At 45.9% G+C, this 22,784-nt stretch overlaps 1 protein-coding gene across 6 annotated transcripts in view; it reads left to right on the forward strand.

Moving 5' to 3' along the window:
- GLIS3 (GLIS family zinc finger 3) overlaps window positions 1-22,784 on the forward strand; it is a 438,156-nt gene that overhangs the window by 410,755 nt on the left and 4,617 nt on the right. For all 6 annotated transcript variants that reach the window (XM_082694388.1, XM_082694389.1, XM_082694391.1 and 3 more), the window contains one exon: window positions 22,543-22,725. In XM_082694388.1, coding sequence (XP_082550514.1) covers window positions 22,543-22,725 — 183 coding nt within the window. The remainder of the gene's footprint in view (window positions 1-22,542; window positions 22,726-22,784) is intronic.

Here is a 22,784-nt window from a genome sequence, read left to right on the forward strand (position 1 = left end):
GGCTAGTCTAATGTGGGAGAGAGCCAGGTCCCCTGTGCTGGGAAGCCACCCTTACCAGCAGGCAGGAGGTAGACAAGGGTGGGCTTTTGGGAATGCAGAAGAAGTCACTGACCCTACCACAAACTCATTTTACCCTTCATATTTTAACTTTGCCGAGAGCTGGACACGTGTCAGTCAGTGGCATCATATGACTGGCAATGATTCTTCTCTCCAGCGCTATTAAAAAATCACAGAGTATTTCAGGCAATCATGCCATAGTTCCAATGAAAGGCCTATAACACTTTGATGACAACTGTGAAACATATTTTAAAAATTCAAAAATCACCCTACATGTAGACAAAAAAAAAAAAGGAAGGCAATTTTCTAAAACATTAACAATTTTGTTTTGTTTTGTCTTTAAATCATGAGGGTAGGGATAATGGATAATTTCTTCTTTTTCTGCTTTCTGAAGACATTTTAAAAGAGATTTTGGAATGAGAACAACTCGATTACAAATACCAATCCACTCAACTGTGAGGCGCTAAACAATTTCTGAGGATCTCATACCTTCTCTCATCAGTAGTTCTAAGAGTCCACAAGAAAAGCACATGGCACAGAGTAGGAGCTTAATTAATTTAATGCTTCTCCTTCTTCTCCCTCCCTTTTCTTTTTTGGACTCTTTGAGAGTGGGGATAATGTTTCTAGCCTTAGGGCACACATCATTCTTGGTGCAAAGTAGGCACTTAGTAAATATTTACTGAATAAATGATTGACACTGTCTCATCCAACAAATGCAAACCAAAACAAGACGACACAGAAAATGAGATCTACCTTATCATTTCACCCTACCTCCTGGCAAAAGACTCTTCTCCCCATTATTTCTCTTTTGTAGCTGAATAATGAATATATTGTCAACTTGAAACTGTTGATTTTTTTTTTCACTTCAATTGTTAAAAATTCCCATGGCCAATAAGAAACTGCTAGCAGCAGTTTAAAAATAAATACATATGACAAGACTTTCTGGAAGAGATCAGGATATAGTTATGCAAATTGGGAAATCATAACTTTGTTCTAGAAGATGGGCAAGTGGCTGCTGTGATGGGCTCGAAGAGGGAGTTTCTACTCTTTAACCGCTGGGCCACTGCTAAGAATGAAGGAGTAGGCATCCAAATGCAGCCTTACTTCATCCTCCAAGCATTTCGTCTGAAAATGTTTTCCTGGAACTTGCTAGGCACGAGCATTTCTCGTCAACTACTCCTTAGAATAAAGAGCAAATTGATCTAATATTTGTCAAGCGGGTGATACGGTGCTGCGAGCAAGGGGAGGCACACACACCTTCGAAATGAGTTGCAATTTTTGGCAGCTTTGGCTGGACTCGTTTGCTGGGTGGCGTCATCCAGCATCTTGGTCACGGAGAACCTCATCCCCTAATAAAACTAGATTTTTAAAACCCTGTGAACTCTGTTAGGGTTGCTAACACTAGAGCCACAATGAAGGAGTGTTCTGTCTTCCAAGAAGTTCACGGTTTTAATGAGCGCCGTCACCCCCCGTCCTTTCTGTATTCCCTGCGGTAGGTAGAGGTCAGAGAAAAATGTCATCAGTGTATTTTTAGAGATGGGAGCTGAGACACAGAAGAATACAAAATAGCTAGGCATTGCTGGCTTCTTGCCAAAGGGCACAGGCGTCTTTAACAAGAGGTCCATGTTTCCAAGCCACGTTCTTCATCTACGTGTTTCTCAGTCAAAGGCACACCAAAGTCAATATGTATTTCCATCTTTCCGTGGAGAAATACACTGGTATGTAGATGCTGTTGCCTTACACGGAGCCATGAAAGTTAGAATTCAAAGGGCTTGGTCTTCCAGATGAGGAAGAAAATGACGGACATCCTGCTGAACTTTGCTACTGCCGCATTGATGGATATAGCTCTTAGACTTTGTGTGCTCTGTGTGTGTGTGTGTGTATTTATCTGCTATCAAAGTATGCTTGACAATGTTTGTTTCAGGTGGATGCCGTAGTGCTCCGACAATTCTGTACCCTTCCTCAGTGCTACCCGCGCTAACTATAGTCACCATCTGTTGCCATACATTGTTACAACATTAATGAGTGTTTTGGAAAAGACACACTTTGAAAAGATTATTAGTGCTGCTTTTTTGAGTTCGCTCACCTAGCGAGTGACCCAGGACCAGAGCTCAGTTTCGTTGTTTGTGCATCGACTTCATGCATTCGTGCTGCCTTCATTAGTGAGGTAGGTGAAGTGTCATCTCTCTCCGTGTCTGCATGTTGATAGCATTTATGGCTCTCTGTTTGGATGGCATCTCCAAGGCAACTTCTAAGTACATTTTAGTCTTTTATTTTAGATGTAAACATAGGAACCGTGTTTTCCAATCATGTAAGCCCGTTCTTCAGTCTTTTCTTTCTCTTTAGGACCATTCTCTTGCCCGGGCAAGCTTCAGAATTTTGCCTGGATTAGTTGCCTGAGAGTTGATATTTGTACATTTTGTTATGGTACTAATGGAAAATTTCTTTCTAAATGCCCTATTCATTCCAGGCTGTTAGAATGCCATGGGAATTCCTAAAACAGCATTTTCACAACCTTCCTCCTTCTGGACCCATCAAGGAGAGGCCAAGTTCAATTCAGCAAGTGTTTATTGGTCTCCCACAAGGTGTCAGGAAATATGAATGTCATTGAATCAGCGTAGGGATATGTACAATAATAATGATGATGATGATGATGATGATGATTCTATCAAGAGGTATCTGGTTTATTCAGGGGAAGGTGTCATAGAGGCGTTTCTAGAGGTGACTCTTGAATAGGATTTTGAAGATAAATAGAGGAGGCTGGGAACCAGCAAGACCAGCTCGTAGAGGGAGCTGGGACCATGCCAAGTAGAATCCCACTGAACCGTGAAGCCACCCGGTATTTTCGGAAAGTAAGCTAGGGCATTGTTGCCAGGAATGGAATTGGAGAGGTGGGGAGGTTTGCATCCCACCTGCTGGGATTATTTTGGACCACACCTTTGCCACACCCACACCTAAACAACCGTGACTGAACCCACAGTCTAGTTCACTCAGATGCCACTGGTTAAGTAGAGGAATGATGTCAGAAGAATGGGGAGCTGTGTTCATTCACCCCCAATCTCTTCTAGGCGAGAGGAGCTGGGATAGCAAGAGAAGGAAGTGAAAGGAGCCTTCGACCCAGCTGCTACACAGGCGGGAGCCCCTTCGGGCCTCTTCAGTACAATTGGGAATGAGCAGGACCCTAAGGGCTCCTTCCCCAGAGAAGTGCACACTTGGCCTTGGGTGGCCCTTGGCTACGGGCAGATCACGGTCTTTCCCAAGAGGTGGCCCTAGCACCTGTCACCTCAGTTCCCACAAGCCAGCGCTTCCAGCCAACACCTGTGTGCGTTTCCAAACCACCAAGGAGCCTCTAGCCACACGGAGCCGGCTGCCCAGATTCCCCTCTTGATTATGTTGTTCCTTCTAGAGCTAGAGGGTTTCTCACATTTTGAGTGGTCTGTCCCGATCCCAAGTTTCCCCAAAGAGCCTGTCATTTACAATCCATGCTGTCCAGAGCACAAGACTTTTCCAGATTTATTTCTGTTAGGGCAGCCCTCCCGGCGTACGGGCTCGCTCTTCTCCCACGACAAGACACCCAGTGGGGGACGGTGCTGGGTGGGGGGGCCGCCGTGGAGCCCACGATGGCCCGGCCCCGGCCGGCATTTTGCTTTGCCATCTGTGACGGGTGGCTCCCACCCCCCCGTTGACAATATAGGTGCTGGCATTCTCCGGATCCCGTCCTGGTGTCAGACATGGGGAGGGAGAAGAAGGAAGTACAAGTGGACCCTGAACGTGGGCATGTGGCTGCCTTCACCTGCAAGGGACGGTATTTCAGGGCATTGCCAGGCTTACCCAAACCGCGGTTCTGTTCATAATGCTTATTGGCTAGGCACTCCGCGGGGCCGGCCGAACATTCCCCGAGCTGGTTTCCTGATCTGCAGAAGGGAACTATCTCTTAGGTTCCCTCACCCTGATTACCTCTTGGAAATCAGTGGTAGAGGCTTTCTGAGGGTTCTGCCCCTTGACGCCCCTTGCCCCCGAGTCTCAGATTTCTGTGCTTTCACGGCTTGCTCTTATTTCTACCCTCTGGAGATGTCAGTAGCCAACACACAGATTTCCATCATGCATGAGTCAGTCATCAGATTTCCTGAGGAGAACCCCGGGGAGCTGCCCCCCAGCCTGGGCCGTCTGCTAGCGAGACAGCAGCCGTGGGGCGTGGGGGCCTTCCCAGTGGGTCCTGGCTCCTGTAGTTCTTAGGATTTAGAGCTGTCCTGCCCACAGTCCCTGTAGAGGCTGGCAAGTCAGCTCACAGACAGCGGTGGCGTCTTCCCACCTGGGGATGGTGTGGGAAGTTGGACCGCCCGGTGCAAACTGACCGCACCAGGAAACAAAAGGTTTCAGCCACCAGCAGGCCCCCAAGAACAACAGGCTTTGGAAAGGCCTTGTCCTACCAAACAGCCAAATCATCTTTCAAGCTAAAGGAATGTCAGAGCACTGATATTTAAATGGCACGAGGTGGCCCTCACACGCTCAGCTTCTTCCTCTGAGTTCCTCTGTTTACTTACAGGGATTGCGCAAGGGTGCTTTCCAGAAGTGTCTTATGGGTTACAGACACGACTGATGTCATTTCTGGGGGCTTATGCTAAATGTTTAAAGGTTTTTTGTTTTGTTTTTTTTAAAGGCAAATTGTAGAGACAATAAACAAACCCGTCCCACAGGAAATGTAGTCACTTCGGCAGAGGTGAAGTTGTGAAATAATAAAGTAGTTAAGTCTAGAAATTGTATTGCTTAGAATTTAAGCATGTGTCACAATTTCCTCTTGAAATCTCAGGAAGACAAATAAGATTGGTTGTAAATCAGAGCATAATAATCTTCACTGAGAAAGTTGTGACATTCTTACAAGGAGAATGAGCCCAAGAGCACACTTCGTGTCATTCCCGTGTTAGCAGCAGCCGTCCTAATCAGGACCAATTTTCCTTATCAGCCATGATGTTATTAATGCGTATACAGTACTAGGGATTGATGATTAGATGCACAGAAATTCTTAATTACTCTTATATACTTAATTACTACAAAATTACCCCAAGAACAGTTTTACATAACTAGTACTTGATGAATTCTGACAGTGTGCTAATTCTATTAAACAAAAGTTAAATTTAGGTGTGTATAGGGGGTGTAGTTGGAGTCACAGCGTGCTGGGTTCTGTGGGAGGGGGTGAGCTGGTCACCATCATCGGAAGAGCTGTTGAAACGATTGGTTATGGAAACGACTGAAGTGTGAATAATCTACACGTGTAATTAAGTATCTACTCACACACACACACACATGCTAAAACCCATATAACCTTAAGGATATTAAGATGACTAGATCAACTAACCATCCCTAAACGGTAAGTTCCTCGGGACAGGAACCGTATGCTCCTGCAGTGTTTTTCCTGTAGAAAGTGCTTAATAAAAGTTTATTGAATAAACACAAGTGATTAAAAGGATGGGGGTGTTGGGGAGGAGGAAAGAGAGATTTTTGCTTATGGCCTCTTAGGCTGATCGGTAGAGCCAGCCCTTGGCAAAACCGTGATTAGGAGTCAAGTTTCCCGGGTCCCTCTGTTCTCTGGGCACTTGCTCCATCTGCCTGGGACCTCTCCTTAGAGGAAGGAGGATGATCTCCCGACCCCCTTACACAGTGAGGGAAATTTAGTGCAGCAAGTATCCCTTCCCTTGACTCTTTGCCCACCTGGGGCCGAGTGTCCAACAGTGAAACACGTAGCGGTGGCAGCGAGGGGAAGAGGCGTTTGAGGCATTCCTGTAGATAAAAGTTTCTTGTTTCTGAACACTTTAAAGCATTGTTTTTTTTTTCAAAGCTTCATAGCCACTAGCTTACATACCCCTAAATTGGTCATATTATCTCAGGAGAGATTATCAGAAGAGGAAATTGTGACTTGCCCGAATGATACAGGGAGCGAAATAATGAACTATAGAAAAAAAAAAAGAAGAAGAAGAAGGAAGAAAGAAAAAGGAAGGGTGCCTGAGTAGCTCCCAGTGAGACGTCTAACTCTTGATTTGGGTTGTGATCCCAGGGTCATGAGATCGAGTTCCATATCCGGCCCCATGCTGGCCACGGGCCTGTTTCAGATTCTTTCTCTCTCCCCAACTGCCCCCCCAAAGAAAGAAGAAAAAAGTAGATAAAAAGAATTTAGACTGAGGCAGATCTGAATTGGAATCCTATTGACAAGTCATGCGGTGCCCTGAATTGCAGTTTCCTGGCTCTTACTCGGGAGATAGTAACACCTGTCTTTCAGAGTTGATATAAGAATGAGAGACAATACATAGTAGATGCTCAGTAAATTAGACCTGGTTGTTCATGTTGTTATTTTTACTTCCATGTTCCAGATGCTGGGTGCTCTGGATACACCCACTGGTGGTGTTAGATCCTCAAAATAACATTAGTAAAATTACCAGCATACCCGGCCTCCATGCAGGGCTGCAAGATGAAGCACCCTGCCCCAGGTCACACACCTAGCGAACGTCTGAGTTGGTTTGAGGAACAGTCTGGCCCCAGTCCCACATTCGTTCTCCTTCGTGATGGTGCCTATAGACCCAGGACCATGGAAGTGTTTAGTTGCTTGGGAATTCTGTTTGTGAAATGTGGAAGTGTGGAACTATTTTTTTTTTTAAAGAGCTTATCTATTTAGTTGACAGATAGGGATCACAAGTAGGCAGAGAGGCAGGCAGAGAGAGAGGGGGAAGCAGGCTCCCCGTAGAGCAGAGAGCCCGATGCGGGACTCTATTCCAGGATCCTGGATTCATGACCTGAGCCGAAGGCAGAGCCTTTAACCCAATGAGCCACCCAGGTGCCCCGGAAGTGTGGAAGTATTAATGATGAGGTCCCTTCCGGGGCTAAAATTCTGCAGGTAGTATAGGGACTGTGGTCCATGAGACCGTGGTTTCCCACTGACCACTCGATCTCATGTCTTCTGCGTCAGGCAGGGTGGTGAATGCCTGCAGTGCCTTTTCTCACTGATCACATGACAACACTATCAAGAAGACATCGTTTACTCCCATGCTACGGATGAGGAACCTGAATCACTGAAATGTTCAGTAACTTACCCTAGATTTCTTGTGCTCCAAATGGTGGTGGAGTTGGAGAGCACACGCAGGATCATCTGACAAGAGTCTGTACTCTCAACCACTGGATATGCCTTTCTAGGGAAGGGGGCGCTCTCTCTCTCTCTCTCATTGTCCCCAGTGAGACTGCCCCACTACAGTGTGTGTGTGTGTGTGTGTGTGTGTGTGTGTGTATCATAGCTTCACGTGCGCCATGTGCCTCTCAAACACATGCATGCCAGAGTAACTGTTGGAAGCCAGATTACTATCAAATCTGGGCTATTGGACTCGTGGCACAGTCTTTACAACACAGTTTGAAAATTCTCACTGATTTTTTTAATTAGAAAAGGAAAATTTACCTGTTTTTTTTTTTTAATGCTTAGTGTACTTAGGCTTATAAAGAATTTAAGTTGTTTTCAGCACTGATGAAAGGTAATGACAATTAAGACTATTAATAACTTTAAAAAAAGGTTTTATTTATTTATTTGAGAGAGAGCGTGCGAGCACAAAGGGAGCAGGAGAGGGAGAAGCAGGCTCCCCTACAAGCAAAGAGCCCATGGTGGGGCTTAATCCGAGGGACCTGGGATTGTGACCTGAGCTAAAGGCAGATACTCAACCAACTGAGCCACCCAGGTGCCCCAAGACTATTAGTGACTTTTTAGATGTTTATAGAAATGAAATGTGTGTGTGTGTGTGTGTGTGTGTGCATACATATACTTACATGTATATACATATATACACACATGCCTTGTTGTAAAAATGAGCTCATATTCTGCATTTTATTTTATGACTTACCTTTTTTTTTTTAATTTATATATGCTTCTGCTTTCTAGGTAAAGGTCTAGAGATCAGCCTCTTTAAAAAAAGAAAAGATGTATAGTAGTACCTCCAGGAACATGTCATTTTTTAAATAATCCCCCTGCTGATAGACACTTCTTTGATTTTATTAATTCTATATTAAATCTCTATGCACACATGAGTGCTTACACAAACACCCTCACACACATCTGTATCTCTTTGTAGACTTTCTTCAGGAATTATTTCTGGAAGAAAAATTGCCAGATTATCGGATATGCATATTTTAAAGTTGGGTAGGTCCTGCCATTGATCCCTTAGGAAGACCGTGCCAGTGTAGACTCAGCAACAGAGCGGAGTGTCCATGACCCGCCCTAGGCACAGTCAGTCATTTTAGTCCTGCCAGCATGTGCAGCAAGGTTGTTTCACATCTTCCTTTGGTTAGTAATGTCATTCAGCCTCTTTCATGTTAGTATCGAGCTCTAAAGGTAGATTGATATTAACAGGGCTGGAGTGCTGCACCCGCTGCTTGGGCGGGTACCATACTTACTGAGCATTTTGCTAGCTCTTTCCCCTTGCCAGGCTGTGTTGCTTGCAGCATGACACTTTGTTTTCCTAATTGGAACCCAAAAATGTATCGAAGAGAAGGGAAATACCCAGAAAATTTCTATTTCATTGACTATTGTGACTTCTCTGTCAGCTAACTTATAAACATTTATAGAAAAGTGGTTGATGAACATTATTACAGATTTAGTGCTTTTTCATTCTTTGGGGGGAATTGATGACATTTTTTTTTTCCAGAAGCAAATGTTCAGTCTTCTATCTGAAACTCATGAAGTTTAGCCTCTAATGAATGGAGCACTTCAAATCAAGATAAATATCTTCTTGTATGTCTGTCTTACAGGCTGCTTAGTTGGACTCTTGAAGGCTGAACATATCAATGGCAATCTGTGTCTTGTGATTCTTGTATTTCTAGTTGGAATTGTCCTTGTAGTTGTGATTAGCAGTTGATGGCTTAGAAGAAAAAATGTGAATAACTATGGGTGGCATTTCCTTAAAATAAAGGGGGGAGGCACCCAACATCAGGAACAGATGGGTGACCAGTAATGAAGCCACTGTGTTAGCAAAACAAAACAACAACAACGAAACAACAGAACTGCCTTGATCTGTGTTCATTCAGATCATCTGGGCTCAGACTATGTTGCAAAACAAAGCCAGTTCCTTAGAATTTCTAGTTGGTTAACTTACAATGTGAGTGCCCTTACTGATTATAGAAAATGTCCCTCGCCAGCCAGATTGTTCTGACTAAACTCTCCATTTCATTCTCTTGCAAGGTCTTAAAGAACTAGATCTTTTAAGATGCAGCCACACGGTAAAAGCTCTCAGGCATTTTTCTAGATCATTTAAGTGTAACCACCAGCCCTTCACCCACTATATTCCCCCACCAAACCCAGTCTCATATCACACATCCCAAAGCACAACTTCTTCTTCAAGTTCTTAAATTTTCTCATCATTATGGCAAAATGATTCCAGAGATCTGAATTGGCCGTGTACTTACCCGGGGTCTTTTGTACCTGTCGATCTGGGCTGGTGCATCGTTTATATCAATACCGGTGAGGTCAATGAGAGTACCTACATTTATATTACAAAGTAGGTTTTATAAATTACTCCTAGGTATATGAGTTTTATCAGTACCTGGTAAATATAATGGAACTGATCAGCAAGATATTATTGGGTGAATACCTGAATTCTCATCATAATTTTGTGAAGAGAGTTGGAAATATATTTCTGCCCTGATTTAGAGATGGAACTCAGAGTAGTTGATCAAATTCCTTTTGGAATAGTTTCCTAAAAGAGCTCAGGGCGTTCTGTGACTGGGTCAAGTTACCTAATTTCTCTGCTCGCTCTTTTTCCCATTCAGGTTCAGTAGCCTCTCTGGCACCCAACAGAAAAGGGTTGCTTGGAGCAGCAAAATTCTCCAGGTCACCTGGACCAGGCTGATCATATCTTGATTATCTTTGTTTCCTCCTGCATTAAAAAAAAAAAAAAAAAAAAATCCATGTTAGAACAGGAAGTCACGCCGATAGGCTATGGTATAGAAGGCTCATAGATCAGAATCTTTGAACTTAGTTGCAGTCCCTCTCCTGATCAGCATTTTCACCCAAGGCTTTAGCTGTGGGTGTCACTCACTCATTCATTCTCCATTCTCCAGTGCGTGGCTCCTGTTACTTTCCAGGTTCCGTTTGCGGTGTGAAGGCTCTACCAGGAGAGAAAACAGACACAAGTCCTGCCTGTCCTGGGCTTATACCTAAGCAGTGATTTTTGGCAAGCAAGACCTTAGAACTCAACAGTGAGAGAATAGTCCTCACAGTCCATGTGGAGGCCTGGAATCATCCCACCTATTTATTCTTTGTAGCACCTGGCAAGTTTTTAGATGTTTAATACATTCTTAAAGTTTAGGACTTAAGTGTACAGCAGGATGAGGTGAATCAAGAAAGGAAGGACCCTGCAGACTATATACATCGATCAGAGCACCCCCACGTGGCGAAAAGGGGGCCCCATCTCACACTGGTGCCATTGGCTTGAGTGTATCTCCTGAACGTTGGCCCTCATGGTAAGGTTCCTGTTGTGTACAATTAGGCCTCCCCCAAATCTACTGTCTAGAATGTTAAGTTGAGATGAAATCTGGGCTTGCAGGAAAACAGTAGAGTAATATATGTCATTGGGTTTGAGATGGCACAGTGGATGTTCCATTTACAAAACCTTAAGGATGTCACTGGATTCCAGGATCCGTGTCACCCCCTTCCATCTGGTTGCTGGGAACTTGCCCACTCTTAGATTTGAGTGCTGGAAAATTGTATAATCACAGACTTGGTTTCATACAAGCCAGAAGTCACCTAGTTAGTGTACTAGATATATTTGGGGATCTGGTTACAGCTGGACAACAGAAGTCGGGGTCACAAGTTCACTATGAGGCCCACAGTATGACCAAGCCTTCTTGGCTTGGCAAATGAGGTCCCATGATTTCACCTTGACCAAGAACTTAAATGGGCAGGAAGGGCATTGGGGTGGAGAAGGAGTCCAGCTTAATCCATATCTGCTGAGAATATAATCTAAAGTCACTTGAGGACGGTCATCATTTCTTTATCCCTGCGATCTTCAGAGTCCAGCAGAAAGGCTGGGGAGCAGCAGAGCAGAAGAGAGACCCATCAGAAGCACTCTCTTCCTCCATTTCAAATGAAATCAGAGCTATTTGTGTTTTCCTGTTGGTCTTTCATTTGGAAAACTTTCTAAAGATTAAAAATGCTCGGGGGCACCTGGGTGGCTCAGGTCATGATTCCAGGGTCGTGGAATCAAGCCCCACATTGGGCTCTTTGCTCCTCAGGGAGCCTGCTTCCTCCTCTCTCTCTGCCTGCCTCTCTGCCTACTTGTGATCTCTGTCAAATAAATAAATAAAATCTTTAGAAAAAAAAATGCTCTGAAGATGTCCTTAGAACCTCTCAGTCTTTAGCGTAAGAAATACCTTGTTCAACATGTAGGTTTCCAGGCCATTCACCCAGACCTTCTGATTTGCTAAGTCTGCCCAGAGCCGAGCTGGAGCTGATGCTGGAGCTCCCACTCTCAGAGCCACTGGCCTAGACCCCAAGTGTAGGACTCAGTGTGCCCTTGCCATGCTGCTCCAATCAGAGAGAATCCAAAAGAAGCAATTGGCCAGTGGTGGAGAAAGTAAATACTTTCCAGCTTCCTTCTTCCTTTACTTCCTGAGGAAGTTCTGTAAATATAGGACAACCTGAAAACTATCAAGACCAGAATGGCTCTCCTAGATCCCAGTGCAGGGGCCGCAGCCCCGCATCCGTGCGGGGTGACACGGATCCTGGAATCCAGTGACATCCTTAAGGTTTTGTAAATGGAACATCCACTGTGCCATCTCAAACCCAATGACATATATTACTCTACTGTTTTCCTGCAAGCCCAGATTTCATCTCTGTCTGGGCTCCTCTTCCCTGCCAGATCTGTCTTACAGCAGAGCTTGCTTGGAAGGCCAAGGGCACCCAGAATTAAATCTTCATTCTTTGTCCTTCATTCCTTGTTCTGCTCCACGCCCAAATAGCCCCGAGTGAGCTGGCGTGAGCTTTGTGGGGCAGAGAGCTGTCCTCATCTTGGTCAGGCACAGCTCTGGACTCAGGGAAGGAAGGAGGACTAACGGCACCAGGCTTGTGATCAGGCAGCAGGGGCCGGAGTCTGCCGTGGGCTTTACCATTTGCCAAGTATTTGCATGTGACCCACGTGATCCCACTCAGTGGTGGAGCCTGCTCAGAGAGAAATTCCCAGCTCCTCCTTACCAACCCCAAGCAGTGGCCACTTCAGTATGATGTCACCTCACACAACCGTCAGATCCAGAATGGCCAGATCCCGAACCCTCTGTTCTGGGCCTCGCACGTGTCCGGGATGTTTGAGTCACAGGCGGGTGTTGGGGTGAGCGACGGGGCTGTGAACCCCATCTGTTCACTAGCTCTGCTGCTTTCCCTTCCCGCCATGAAGATTATGCTGCCCCGTGAGTATAATCATCCCCCTGTTAGATGTGGGGACTCAGAGGCTCAGAGAGGCTGTGCTTTCCTCAAGGCCACACAGCCGGTAGGCAGTAAAGCCAGGCTTTCTGACCCATTTCAGGCTCTTTGGGTCTTCTGGTTTTGAGTGTTTTTATTTTATGTCATTTCCAAGTATTTCATTATCACCGTCAGGATTCACTGAACCATTTTACTATAAGTGCCGATACCCACACGTGGCAATTACTAAGACACATTGCAATTAGTTTACTTTGGCAGCTTACCGCTTTGAGAATTTGGAAGCCACAGGCCACCACACGGTCGGGGTTTGGGTGGGTTGAGGATATTTAAATGAAAATGGATTACATCTCTGAACCAGGAGTGTTGTACGCCTGCCCTCCCTCTCGCTCTGCTGTGCCGCGTTTCCCTTTTGTCCGTGTCAGTAGCAGGCCCTGCCCACTCCCAGCCCCTTGTGGGACCCTTTGCAGACATGCTAGCAGACCCTCTCCCTCTCCCCCAGCCTGGCCCTGGAAACAAGGCCAAGGGCAAGAGTGAGGCTCATGGTACCAAATGCCTCAGCAGCTCGTGAAGCCCGCCGAGGGGCTCCGAGGGGCACAAGCCGAGGAGAGCACTGACTGTCGCTCGCGTCTCACTGTGGCCCACCACCCGGCCGCAGATGCTCCCGATGAAAATGGCGCCCTTCTTGGATCCAGGTGGGCTCGTGCGGCAGCCCCCCTGCCCGAGGGCAAGGGGATCGGGCAGTTGCTCCGGTGGTTGATTTCTGAGCCACCGTCACCGGTCTCCTTCAAGAGGAATGGGTCCACGTGGAACTGTAAGGGTTATTATTTCCATTATTTTCCTCTTTCTCAGTACAGTAGATGCTTAAATGTCAGTCGTAAATAGCTTGAGCGCTGTGCAAGCTGGTTCAGTTCTCAGCCCAGAGAAAAATCTGTCTTCCTCACACAGTCTGTGAGCCGTCCCTGCAGCTTCCCCGTTTATAGACTCTGTATCAAAATGAAGAGCCCGTGTCTCCACAGCCTCTAGGGAGGAGTCTGAATAGAGTTCTTGCTAGATGAAGACCTGGAGGGTGGTGTTGGCCGTGACCAGGAGCCAAACAAGGACAAGCGAATTGTGGAGATTGCACTTTTAAAAGCAGTATCATGTTGTACTTGAGGGTGGTGGGTTATGAGAGGAAAACATTGCTGAGGAATTGCGTGCACATTATACAGAATCTAGAAATACTTCTGAGCTCGTGTCATGGCCATAATAATTGTTCTATTTACGCAGGGCCTCCTACCTGCCACAGAATATGATATATGCTTTTTAAACACATGCATGGATAGTGCTTTCCATAACCTTATAAAATAGGTGTTATTTTAAAAGATAATGAGGCTCAAGCAGGAAAATAATTTGTCCAAACTGGCTAAATTAACAGCGTTGCTTAATGGGTCATCCAGGATTCAAACCCAGATCCAAGTTGTTCGTGCAAGGGACAGAAATAAACTAGTGGCTAAATCAGAAAACTGGCCAAAGCAAATGTCTAAAATGCCCGTTTCTACTTTTGAGGGTTTTTAGAATTTTTTAGCAGTTAGGTGATTTTATTGATTTCTTTTCATTAATTCAATGCTTTTCTCCCTAATGAAAGTGCTAGTACATTATGAAATACTGGTCCAATGTCAGTAAATTGCCTCTGATCTTGACCGTAAGGGACCTCAACAGAAATGGAAAACTGTGTTTAAAATGATTTGGTCCATGAGCTCAAGCCCTAGGACTCTGTATGAACTCTGTCACCAAACAAACCAGGGTTTGAGTCCTAGCTCTGACCCTGGGTAGCTCTGAGGATTTGGGTACGTGATTTTAACTTCTCTGCTTCTTTGTCTATAAACTGGGGACAAAACCGCTTACCTCAAAAGTTGTTGTAAGGATGAAGATTTTCTGTATGAAACATGTAGGACGGTGCCTGACTTGGACTAAATAAATATTAGTCCCTTTCCTTCCTTCTGACAGAATTCCCTGAGCGGTTAGCGTAACACCAACCAGAGTGTTCCACAAAAATGCCCAACAAGGGGACTGTGAAGGAGAATGCTCCGAACCAGCAGGAACTTATGTAGTGGGCTATTTTAGTTCTTCTGTCCATTTGTTCTAAGATAAAGGCTAGGTCCTTGAATGATTTCAAAAATCTGACGTTTGGCAATATTAAAACGGTCATGCGAGTTTTCCACTTTCCTTTGTATGGTGTCGTCTAAGCCCAGTGCTGGTTGCAGAGGCAGGGAACGGAGCCGATCTCTGCTTCCATCTCTCTGTCTCTGCAATGGGAATAGTTGTTTGAATCGTCTGCTTGCAAGGCAGGACTATTAGGAGGCCCCTAAGAAGAAATCCTGCAGGTTTTCTCATACAAAGGCATCGTGTGCTTAGTAAGCGTGTGATTCACCAGGCCTACCTCTGAGTAAGGCTGGAGTGCGTGGAGTCTGCCCTGAAGTCAAGTGCCAAAGACCATATGCTGGTGTCCTTCGGGGGCGTTAGCAGAGGCTGACCTGTGTCTTCCTCTCTTCCCCTAGTGAGCTTGTGCCGGGGCTTACAGAAGGTATTCATGGGGGCAGCTCCAGGATCCCCAGAGAGTAGGAAGGAATCAGTGCAAAGAGCCATAAGTGTTGGAGAAGGAGAAATTAGGGGAGCAGTGTCGTGTGTCTACTCTGTCTGTCCCTGGGCTCTCTGAATGGGTTGCCCCCTGCCCTGTTCATCACCTAGGTTCACCCAGGCCCCTGCTTGTGCAGCAATTATAGGACAGAGGCCAAAAAAAAAAAAAAAAAAAAAAGGCCCCAACCCTCTACATTTCCTAAAGTAACCCACAAAATTATAGTCTCTGTGGAAAAATAATTAGAGTCATAAAGCTCATAAATATATATCCTTCCTTCCATTTGGCTAGCAAACAACTGTACCACCGAAAAGCTGGGCACAGCCAGTTCTTCCTGCGCCTCTGGTATCTGCGTGTCCCCCCGGGCACCAGGGGATCAGAGCGGCTGGTGGGAAAAGAGTTTGTCGGGGCTGGTCCTCAGCAGAGCTGCGGGGCGGATGCCTCCCCGCTGTACCCGCCACCACGAGCCAGGGCCAACAGAGGGAACTGCTGTCAGCAGCCAACCGCTCTCTCGTCTGTTGCCTTTCCCTCCTCCTGCCTTGAACATGTGCTGCAGCAGAGTCGGACTCGATAGGTCCCTGAAAGAAAATGTCCTTTATATGTCATGTAGGGTATAAAACCATATTCCCAGGTTTCTCATGTACATGTTTCTCTTTCTTTCTCACTAAAATATCAATATACTCCAGGGACGCCTGGGTGGCTCAGTCAGTTAAGCGTCTGCTGACTTCGGCTCAGGTCATGATTCCAGAGACCTGGGATCGAGTCCTGCATCAGGCTCTCTACTCAGTGGGGAGCCTGCTTCTCCCTCTGCCTGCCACTCCCCCTGCTTGTGCTCGCTCGCTCTCTCTCTCTGACAAATAAATAAAATATTTCAAATAAAAAATAAAACATCAGCTCCAGAAGGTACTCATTGTGTCTTATCCACCGTGTGTCTCCAGCACTTGGGTGCTTAGTAGATAGTCGTTGAGTGAATAAAAGTATAGAACTGGAAATGCCTGTGCTCCTAGAAGAAAAGGAAAAAGGAGCATTTGGAGAGCACGAGATGTGCGCCAGGCGTATGCTCCGCGCTTCCCGTAGGTCTTCTCTGTCAGTCCTCTTGAACCTGCACCCTTAACTACTTTCATCTGCTGACCAAGCAGGTACTGTGAGCCCCTCACTTTACAAAAATACAGCAACGGGGCAAGAACACACAGTAATCCATGTTCCTTCTGGAAGGTCAAGGAAGCAGCTGGCTCCTGAGGCCTGGCCGTGGCTTACCTTGGCCTTGCTCGGCCTGACTGCTGAAAAGCTCTCCCCGGGTCACACAGAAGTGGAAGGGTTTTCCCATCTGAAGGGATCAAGGAGGCTGGAAAATGATGGCCTTTGGCATGGTTTTCGAGAAGACTCACAAAGGACTCTGCCAAGCCTGCTCAGGCCATACCTGGCTGGGGAAGTAGTTCTGGGGGAGCACGCTGTTGCCTGTGAAGGGCTCCCCTGCAGGCTGCCTGCCTCTCTAAGCTGTCATCGTGGTCCGGGCAGAGCTCACCACAGACACAGGGCAGTCTTTGATTCTGCCACACTGTCCATCCAGCGCTTTTCCTGGTGCCCAGAGCTCCGTGGTGGTTCCCAGCCTCATGTTAAAGGAAAATGAGAATTCTGTTTTGCAAAGCCGTCTGCTACCTCAGCAGACGCAGGGAGCACACAGGCCCCCAACACAATGCTGACAAGGTGTAGGCTTCTTCCAGTCCACGGGGACGAACAGTTGGGTCAAACCATGGTGTTGGACTGGACTCCACCATCATGTGGTAGGGCCGCTGGAGACAGGACTGGGCTTGTCCCCCTCCCAGGAGCCCAGCAAGCTAGGCCCGCAGCCCACAGAAAGTGTGCGACTTGTTTCCTTTTCCTTCTCCTGCTTCCAGAAGGGAACATGGCTCGCTCCTTCAGGAGTGCTGAAATGCTCCCAGTGGTCACTCATCAGCCCTCTGGAGGGTTGCAAGCTGGGTGACTGTTGTTTGCTTACTGATGTAGATATATTCTGGTTTTCTCCACCAAGATTGGAGTGGTAGATTTTTAAGGAAAAGATAAATGTAACCAAGAGTCTAATATATTTCCTATCTTGGAGGCCATGAGTCTAAGAATCGTTGTCTGCTTTTATTTAAGCCCTTCATGGTGGGTCATGTGTTTTTCCTTCAGGAATTTAGCCAGAAATATTTCTGAAACAAGGTCTGCTAAGGCTGGGAAGGCAGACGGCCCAAGAGCCCATTGTCCAGGACAGGAGCCATGAGCCCCACGTGGCTACTTAAGTTTTAATCAATTAAAATGAATTAAAGTGAAAGAACCCATCCCTCCACTGCACCAGCTGCACCACGAAGGTTCAGACACACACGCAGCTCCTGTACCAACAGCAAGACAGACAGACGGAGACAGCGAGCGTCTCCCTCATCGAAGAGAGTTCTGTGGGGCAGTGCCGCCCTAGAGAACACGCTTCTGCTACCACAGTCAAGTTCCTTTCTCCTCGGATGTCCCCCACCCCCTTCCACTTCGGGAAGGAGACCCACACCAGCTTGGGGGGAGCCCAGCAGCAGGAGTGACTGTGGACTCCTGATCGAACCCGTGGTCACAGAGGATCAGTGACCCCATGGGACAAGACAGGAAGGTTTCTTTAAGAATGAAGGTCAATGATGCGTGAAGAGCATATAGAACGTTACGGGGGAAAACAGAAGACCTGGCAATACATAGAACATTCCAGTTCTGATAATGGATCTGGCCCTATCTGAATGTGGAGATAAAAAAAAAAGTTTTTCCCTTCTTTGTTTATACTATTCTACATGTTCTGGGTGGTACAATTAATTCCCAAACTTTTTTTAAAAATATACATATAATAAAACAGGTGTGGTTTTAGAAGGGAAAAAAAATTCCCAAAATTGACAAGAGGAGGAATGACCCTGCAGTCTGGGTAGACCCAGTGTTATCTGTAGATTCTTCCCTCCCCCACCCCTGCCATTTTTGGAGGCAGAAGGATGTGTAAAATGGGGGAGGGGTGGTTTTATAATGGAAGGTGACAGCCAAAGGAATTATTGCCCACGTGGAGGTCTGTGTGTGTCCTTACGCTGTTGTAACTGTGTGCTCTTGCTCCAACTGCATTGCCAGTCCTTGAGGACAAGGTATTATCCTGTTTCTTGGTTTCCCCAACAGCACCTTGGTCATCCCCTGATCATTACCGACGGATGGACGGACGGACCGACTGACAGATTAGCTGACCTTGCCATCACTCTTACGCATTACGCCCACAAAATGTGCTAACATCTTGCCTCATTTTGCTTTTGGTCGAGAGGTAGAGTTTCATCCAAATTCACTACAAGAAATCCAACAGCTGAAATACAGGAGCCATTCATTGGAAAATGGGTTAAGCCTTCTGGGGAGTTGTGTGTGTGGCAAGACCCTAGTGGAATTTTTAAAAATTTCCTTAGTTTTATGGAAATCGCACTGGGAAGAGGGTCTGTTAAAGCCCTTTGATTTGACCACAGCCATTCACACCAGTACACTTGGCATCTCCAGTGCCTGGCTTCTGGGAGGGAGGGATTTAATAAAGAGGATTTTCTTTCCCAGAGTTGGCTGTGAGAGTGATCCAACGTGCTCGCGGGCCCTTTCTGGTTTCAGCCGCTTCTTGTGTCAGCCAACACAGTGGCGGGCAAGAATTATAGTCCACTCTGCCTTCTCACACTGATCCAGGTGGAGGGGAAGTCTAGGGGATGGCACCTGGTGTCATGACAGACCTTCTGTACTTACACACAGTGTTCTTCACATAAGAACACTGATGGAGGTTGAAACCAGGTAACATTCCTGCCCTCTTAGAAGCAGAAGAGAAGAGAGAGAAATGGTTTTCACAAAAAGCCAAGAAGGTCTCTATGCGTGTACCTGACATACCTGAATGATTAACGTCCCTATTTGGGGAGTTGTGGGAGTTCAGTGAGAAGTGGCTTCTCTTCTTGGAAGGGTAACAGCACTCTGAGGAATGCTGTCGGGGAATTGATGGGTGACGAATCTGATCTGAGCCAGCAGAGTGATAGAAATAGCAAATGTCGTCTCTTCTCCTCAGTGAGGAGACATTATGTTCTAATAAACCAACCATGGTGGTTCATGGTCATGTTTTCCTCCTGGTATTTGTGCCTGGCCACCAGGTACCCAAATTCAAGACCAGTCCAGGGAACCTCCCACACCACGAAACCACCCATCCCAGGTTCCTTCAAACCACTCATAATTGTTGCTACACGAGGTAAGTGAAGAAACCAAGATACGCATCGATTAGTGCAGGATCTAGGAACCAATAGGGGCAAGATACATACAGCTCTGGCCCCCACAGGGACAAGAATGTTCCAGAGAATTTTGCCTGGGAAGTGGGTGTGTGCCTCATGCCTGCTGCTGTGTCCATTCTCACACTGGGTTATGATGGAAGAACTTACTTATTGCCCTTTTGAAAATTTTATTTCTCTTAATAACTAGAGGTTTTTTAGTTTTTGAGGACAGGTTATTAAAAATGTCACTTTAATTTTATTTAACAAACACATGTATTATATAAAATAAAATAGGTAAGTATTAACTATATAATTATATTATCAAATCATATTCTAAAATATGTAAATATTAACTCATTTAATCTTCATAATAACTCCATGAAGTATAAGTACTACTTTTAGCCCCATTTCACCTATTAGGAGATAGACACCAAGAGGCTAAGTAATTCAGTAAGGTTACACAGTGGGTAAGTAGTTAAGCTAGGACTTGAACTTAGGAAGTCTGGCTCCAGCATGATCTTCACCTCTATTCAAACTCAGACAAATATAAAATCAAAAAAACAGCCTAAAGACAACCATAGAAAGGTTGTCTTGCCAGGGTGCCTGGGCAGCTCAATTGGCCTGGCATCCGACTTTTGATTTTGGCTTAGGTGGTGATCTCAGGGTCTTGAGATCAAGCCCCACACAAGCTCCATGCTGGAAGCCTGCTTAAGATTCTCTCTCTCCCACCCCTTCTGTCCCTCCGTACTCTCTCTCTCCCTCTCCCCCTTCCCACCACTCCTGTGTTTTTTCTCTTTCTCCCCTTCTCTAAAAAAAGAAACTTTTTTTTTTTTTTGTCTGTGCCCAGTCTCTATATTCAGTTTTGCATGTTTTTGTTTTCTTCTGAACCTTATATAATGGTCTTTCCATGCTGTAAAAAACTCCTTGTAGATGTTTTAGTGCCTACTTAATATTCCCATCATGTAAATGTACAACTCTGCTGAACCGTTCCCTTACGGTTGCCCATTTAGCTCTTTGGTTTTCTGTTCTAACAACTAGCACAGTCATGACCATGTCCATAGAGAATTTCTTCTGTTCTTTGGAATAGACCCTGAGAATACCTCCTCAGAAGTAAAATCCCCAGGTTCAGGGGTATGAATGTGAACACCTTTCAGGCTCTAGATACAGGTGTCCAGTGGTTTTTCAAGAAGATTGCCTCTCACAGTGTCTTGCAACACTGTACAGAAGTGACTTTGTCATTCTCACACCAGCACCGCGAATGATTTCCTGAAATCTCTGCTAATGTGATAGGTAGAATGTGGTATTGTATTATTGTCTTGATTGTATTTCTTTGTTGGCTACAGGCTTGAGTTGGTCCATATTGGTTGATCAGTTATCTGTGTCTTCAGGTGGTCTGGTTGGGTCCTTTTTCCATCTGTCTGTCAAGATCACACAGAACCCTTTGGGGATCCAACAGAGAAGGGCCAATGGTTTCCCATTCTTTCTTCTCTTGCCTTGACATGGTATGCTCCCAAGTATTTTTCTAGTCTATACTGCTATACATGCTTTTAATCTTCCCCCCAAACCTTACGTGCACTTTTCTCCAGATTCTTTATAAAGTATTCTACGGTCTGCTTTGAAAGGATATTATTTCATTTTCTGCGAGAGTGCTCCATGCATAATTCCTCATGGGTCCCTCCGTCTTGGATCACAAGCTCCTAGAGAGCCAGACTGTCTCCTTTGGAGCAGTTACTGCACACATGCTTTGGCGATGTCCCCAGCAGCCACAGTACAGGCTTCCTGGCCAAGGGTGATGTGAACGTTTATACAGGCCATCTTGAGAACACTAGCCAGAAATGAGAAAGGTGATGAGCACAGTAGGCTGGATATGTCGGTGTGCCCTGGTTATACTTCAAGAGAGCTAAAAAGGACCCAGATAACACCTTCCCTACCTACTGATCATTAAGAAGAAGGTGCAGTTCTAGTGGAGTAAGGCACATAGGACTAGGGAGCCACAGTCCATGAATTAGTACTATGTTCTCCATCATTATGAACCATCAATATGAGCCATGGGTCACAGTCTCTACTAATCCTTACGTTTTTTTGTTTTTTTGTTTTTTTTTTTTTTTGCTACCCGGAGTAGTGATATCCTTAATAACTGATGCTTTGAAGAATCTTAAAATGTTATATATGGTCTCTTTTATCCCTTAATCTTCACAGTAGCCAGTGAAACAGACCGTCACGCTTTGCAGTTGAGCAAACAGACATGGTGAGCTGCAGCTCTCCCTTCAATAAAGTATCAAGTGAAGATTTCATTATTAGATTTGTAAAAGCGTATTATACTCTAGGAAAACAATCCATTGACTTAAATGTGTCATGAGACCAGGAAAAAGAAGGAAAAGGTAAAGTATCTTGGAAGGTGTAGAGGGCTTATGGAAAAGGACCACAAAAGCCCCCCAGGAAACCTCCGTCACATAAGAAAAAACATTGAAAGAGATCAATGAAACAAAATCAGCAGAACGTTGATGATTATTTTCAGATATTAAGCAGCCTTTCCTCATATTTCTTCATTACATGATATCCTCACCTCCAGTTGTCCCAATTACTGCAAAGTTCAGCAATAATAATAGAGCACACCCCATTTTGTACTTGTTCAAAACAATCAGAAGGATATAAATGTGTATGAACTTATCTGTTAGAAGGACAGAGGGATAGATAGATCTATGTTGGCTTTTTTTTTCCCCCCGGGTTGGCCTTGTTAAGAGCGTATTTCAGGTTTTACCAAATGTGAAAAGCGGAACAGAATATAAAGGAAGTTAAGATAGACCTCAAAACCTGGTGGGAAGGATGGGGCAAGCATGTTCTCTGCAGGTCAGACTTGCAGTCGCCAGGACTCTTGAGAGCGTGTGGGGAAGGTCAGAAGCCCTTCAGCTGCCCTTCCTGGAGCAGGAGATAAAAATGTCAGAAGCCAACAAGCTTTGCCTGCCCCTGAAGGTAGAAGAGCCTTCTGCTCAAATGGTGCATTTCAGATGCTCGCTGCAAAGATTTCACAGGTGGGCTTAAGAGGGGAAGGCATCTTGTCACCTTGAAGCCAGGCTGAGTGGGGGTCTGGCGACCTCCGGGCGATACTGGGGGCTTAGGCTCTGCGGGAACTCACGGCCGTGCTTGCATTGCAGGATTTTACGGGCAGCTGCAGACATTCTGCCCGCCCCAGTACCCCGACTCCCAGAGAACCGTGCTGCCCAGCAGCCCCTGCGGCGGGGCGCCTTCCTTCGAGGACTGCCTGGCCCCCACGCCCATGGGGCAGGCTGGCTTTGATGTGTTCCACAGAGCCTTCTCCGCTCACTCGGGCATTGCAGGTGGGTTGCTGTCAGAGACTAGAAACTCCGCCAGACTCGCAGGTGAGACGGGTGGGGTG

Source organism: Mustela nivalis (assembly GCF_964662115.1).
Source record: "Mustela nivalis genome assembly, chromosome: 13".
Classification (NCBI taxonomy): Eukaryota; Metazoa; Chordata; class Mammalia; order Carnivora; family Mustelidae; genus Mustela; species Mustela nivalis.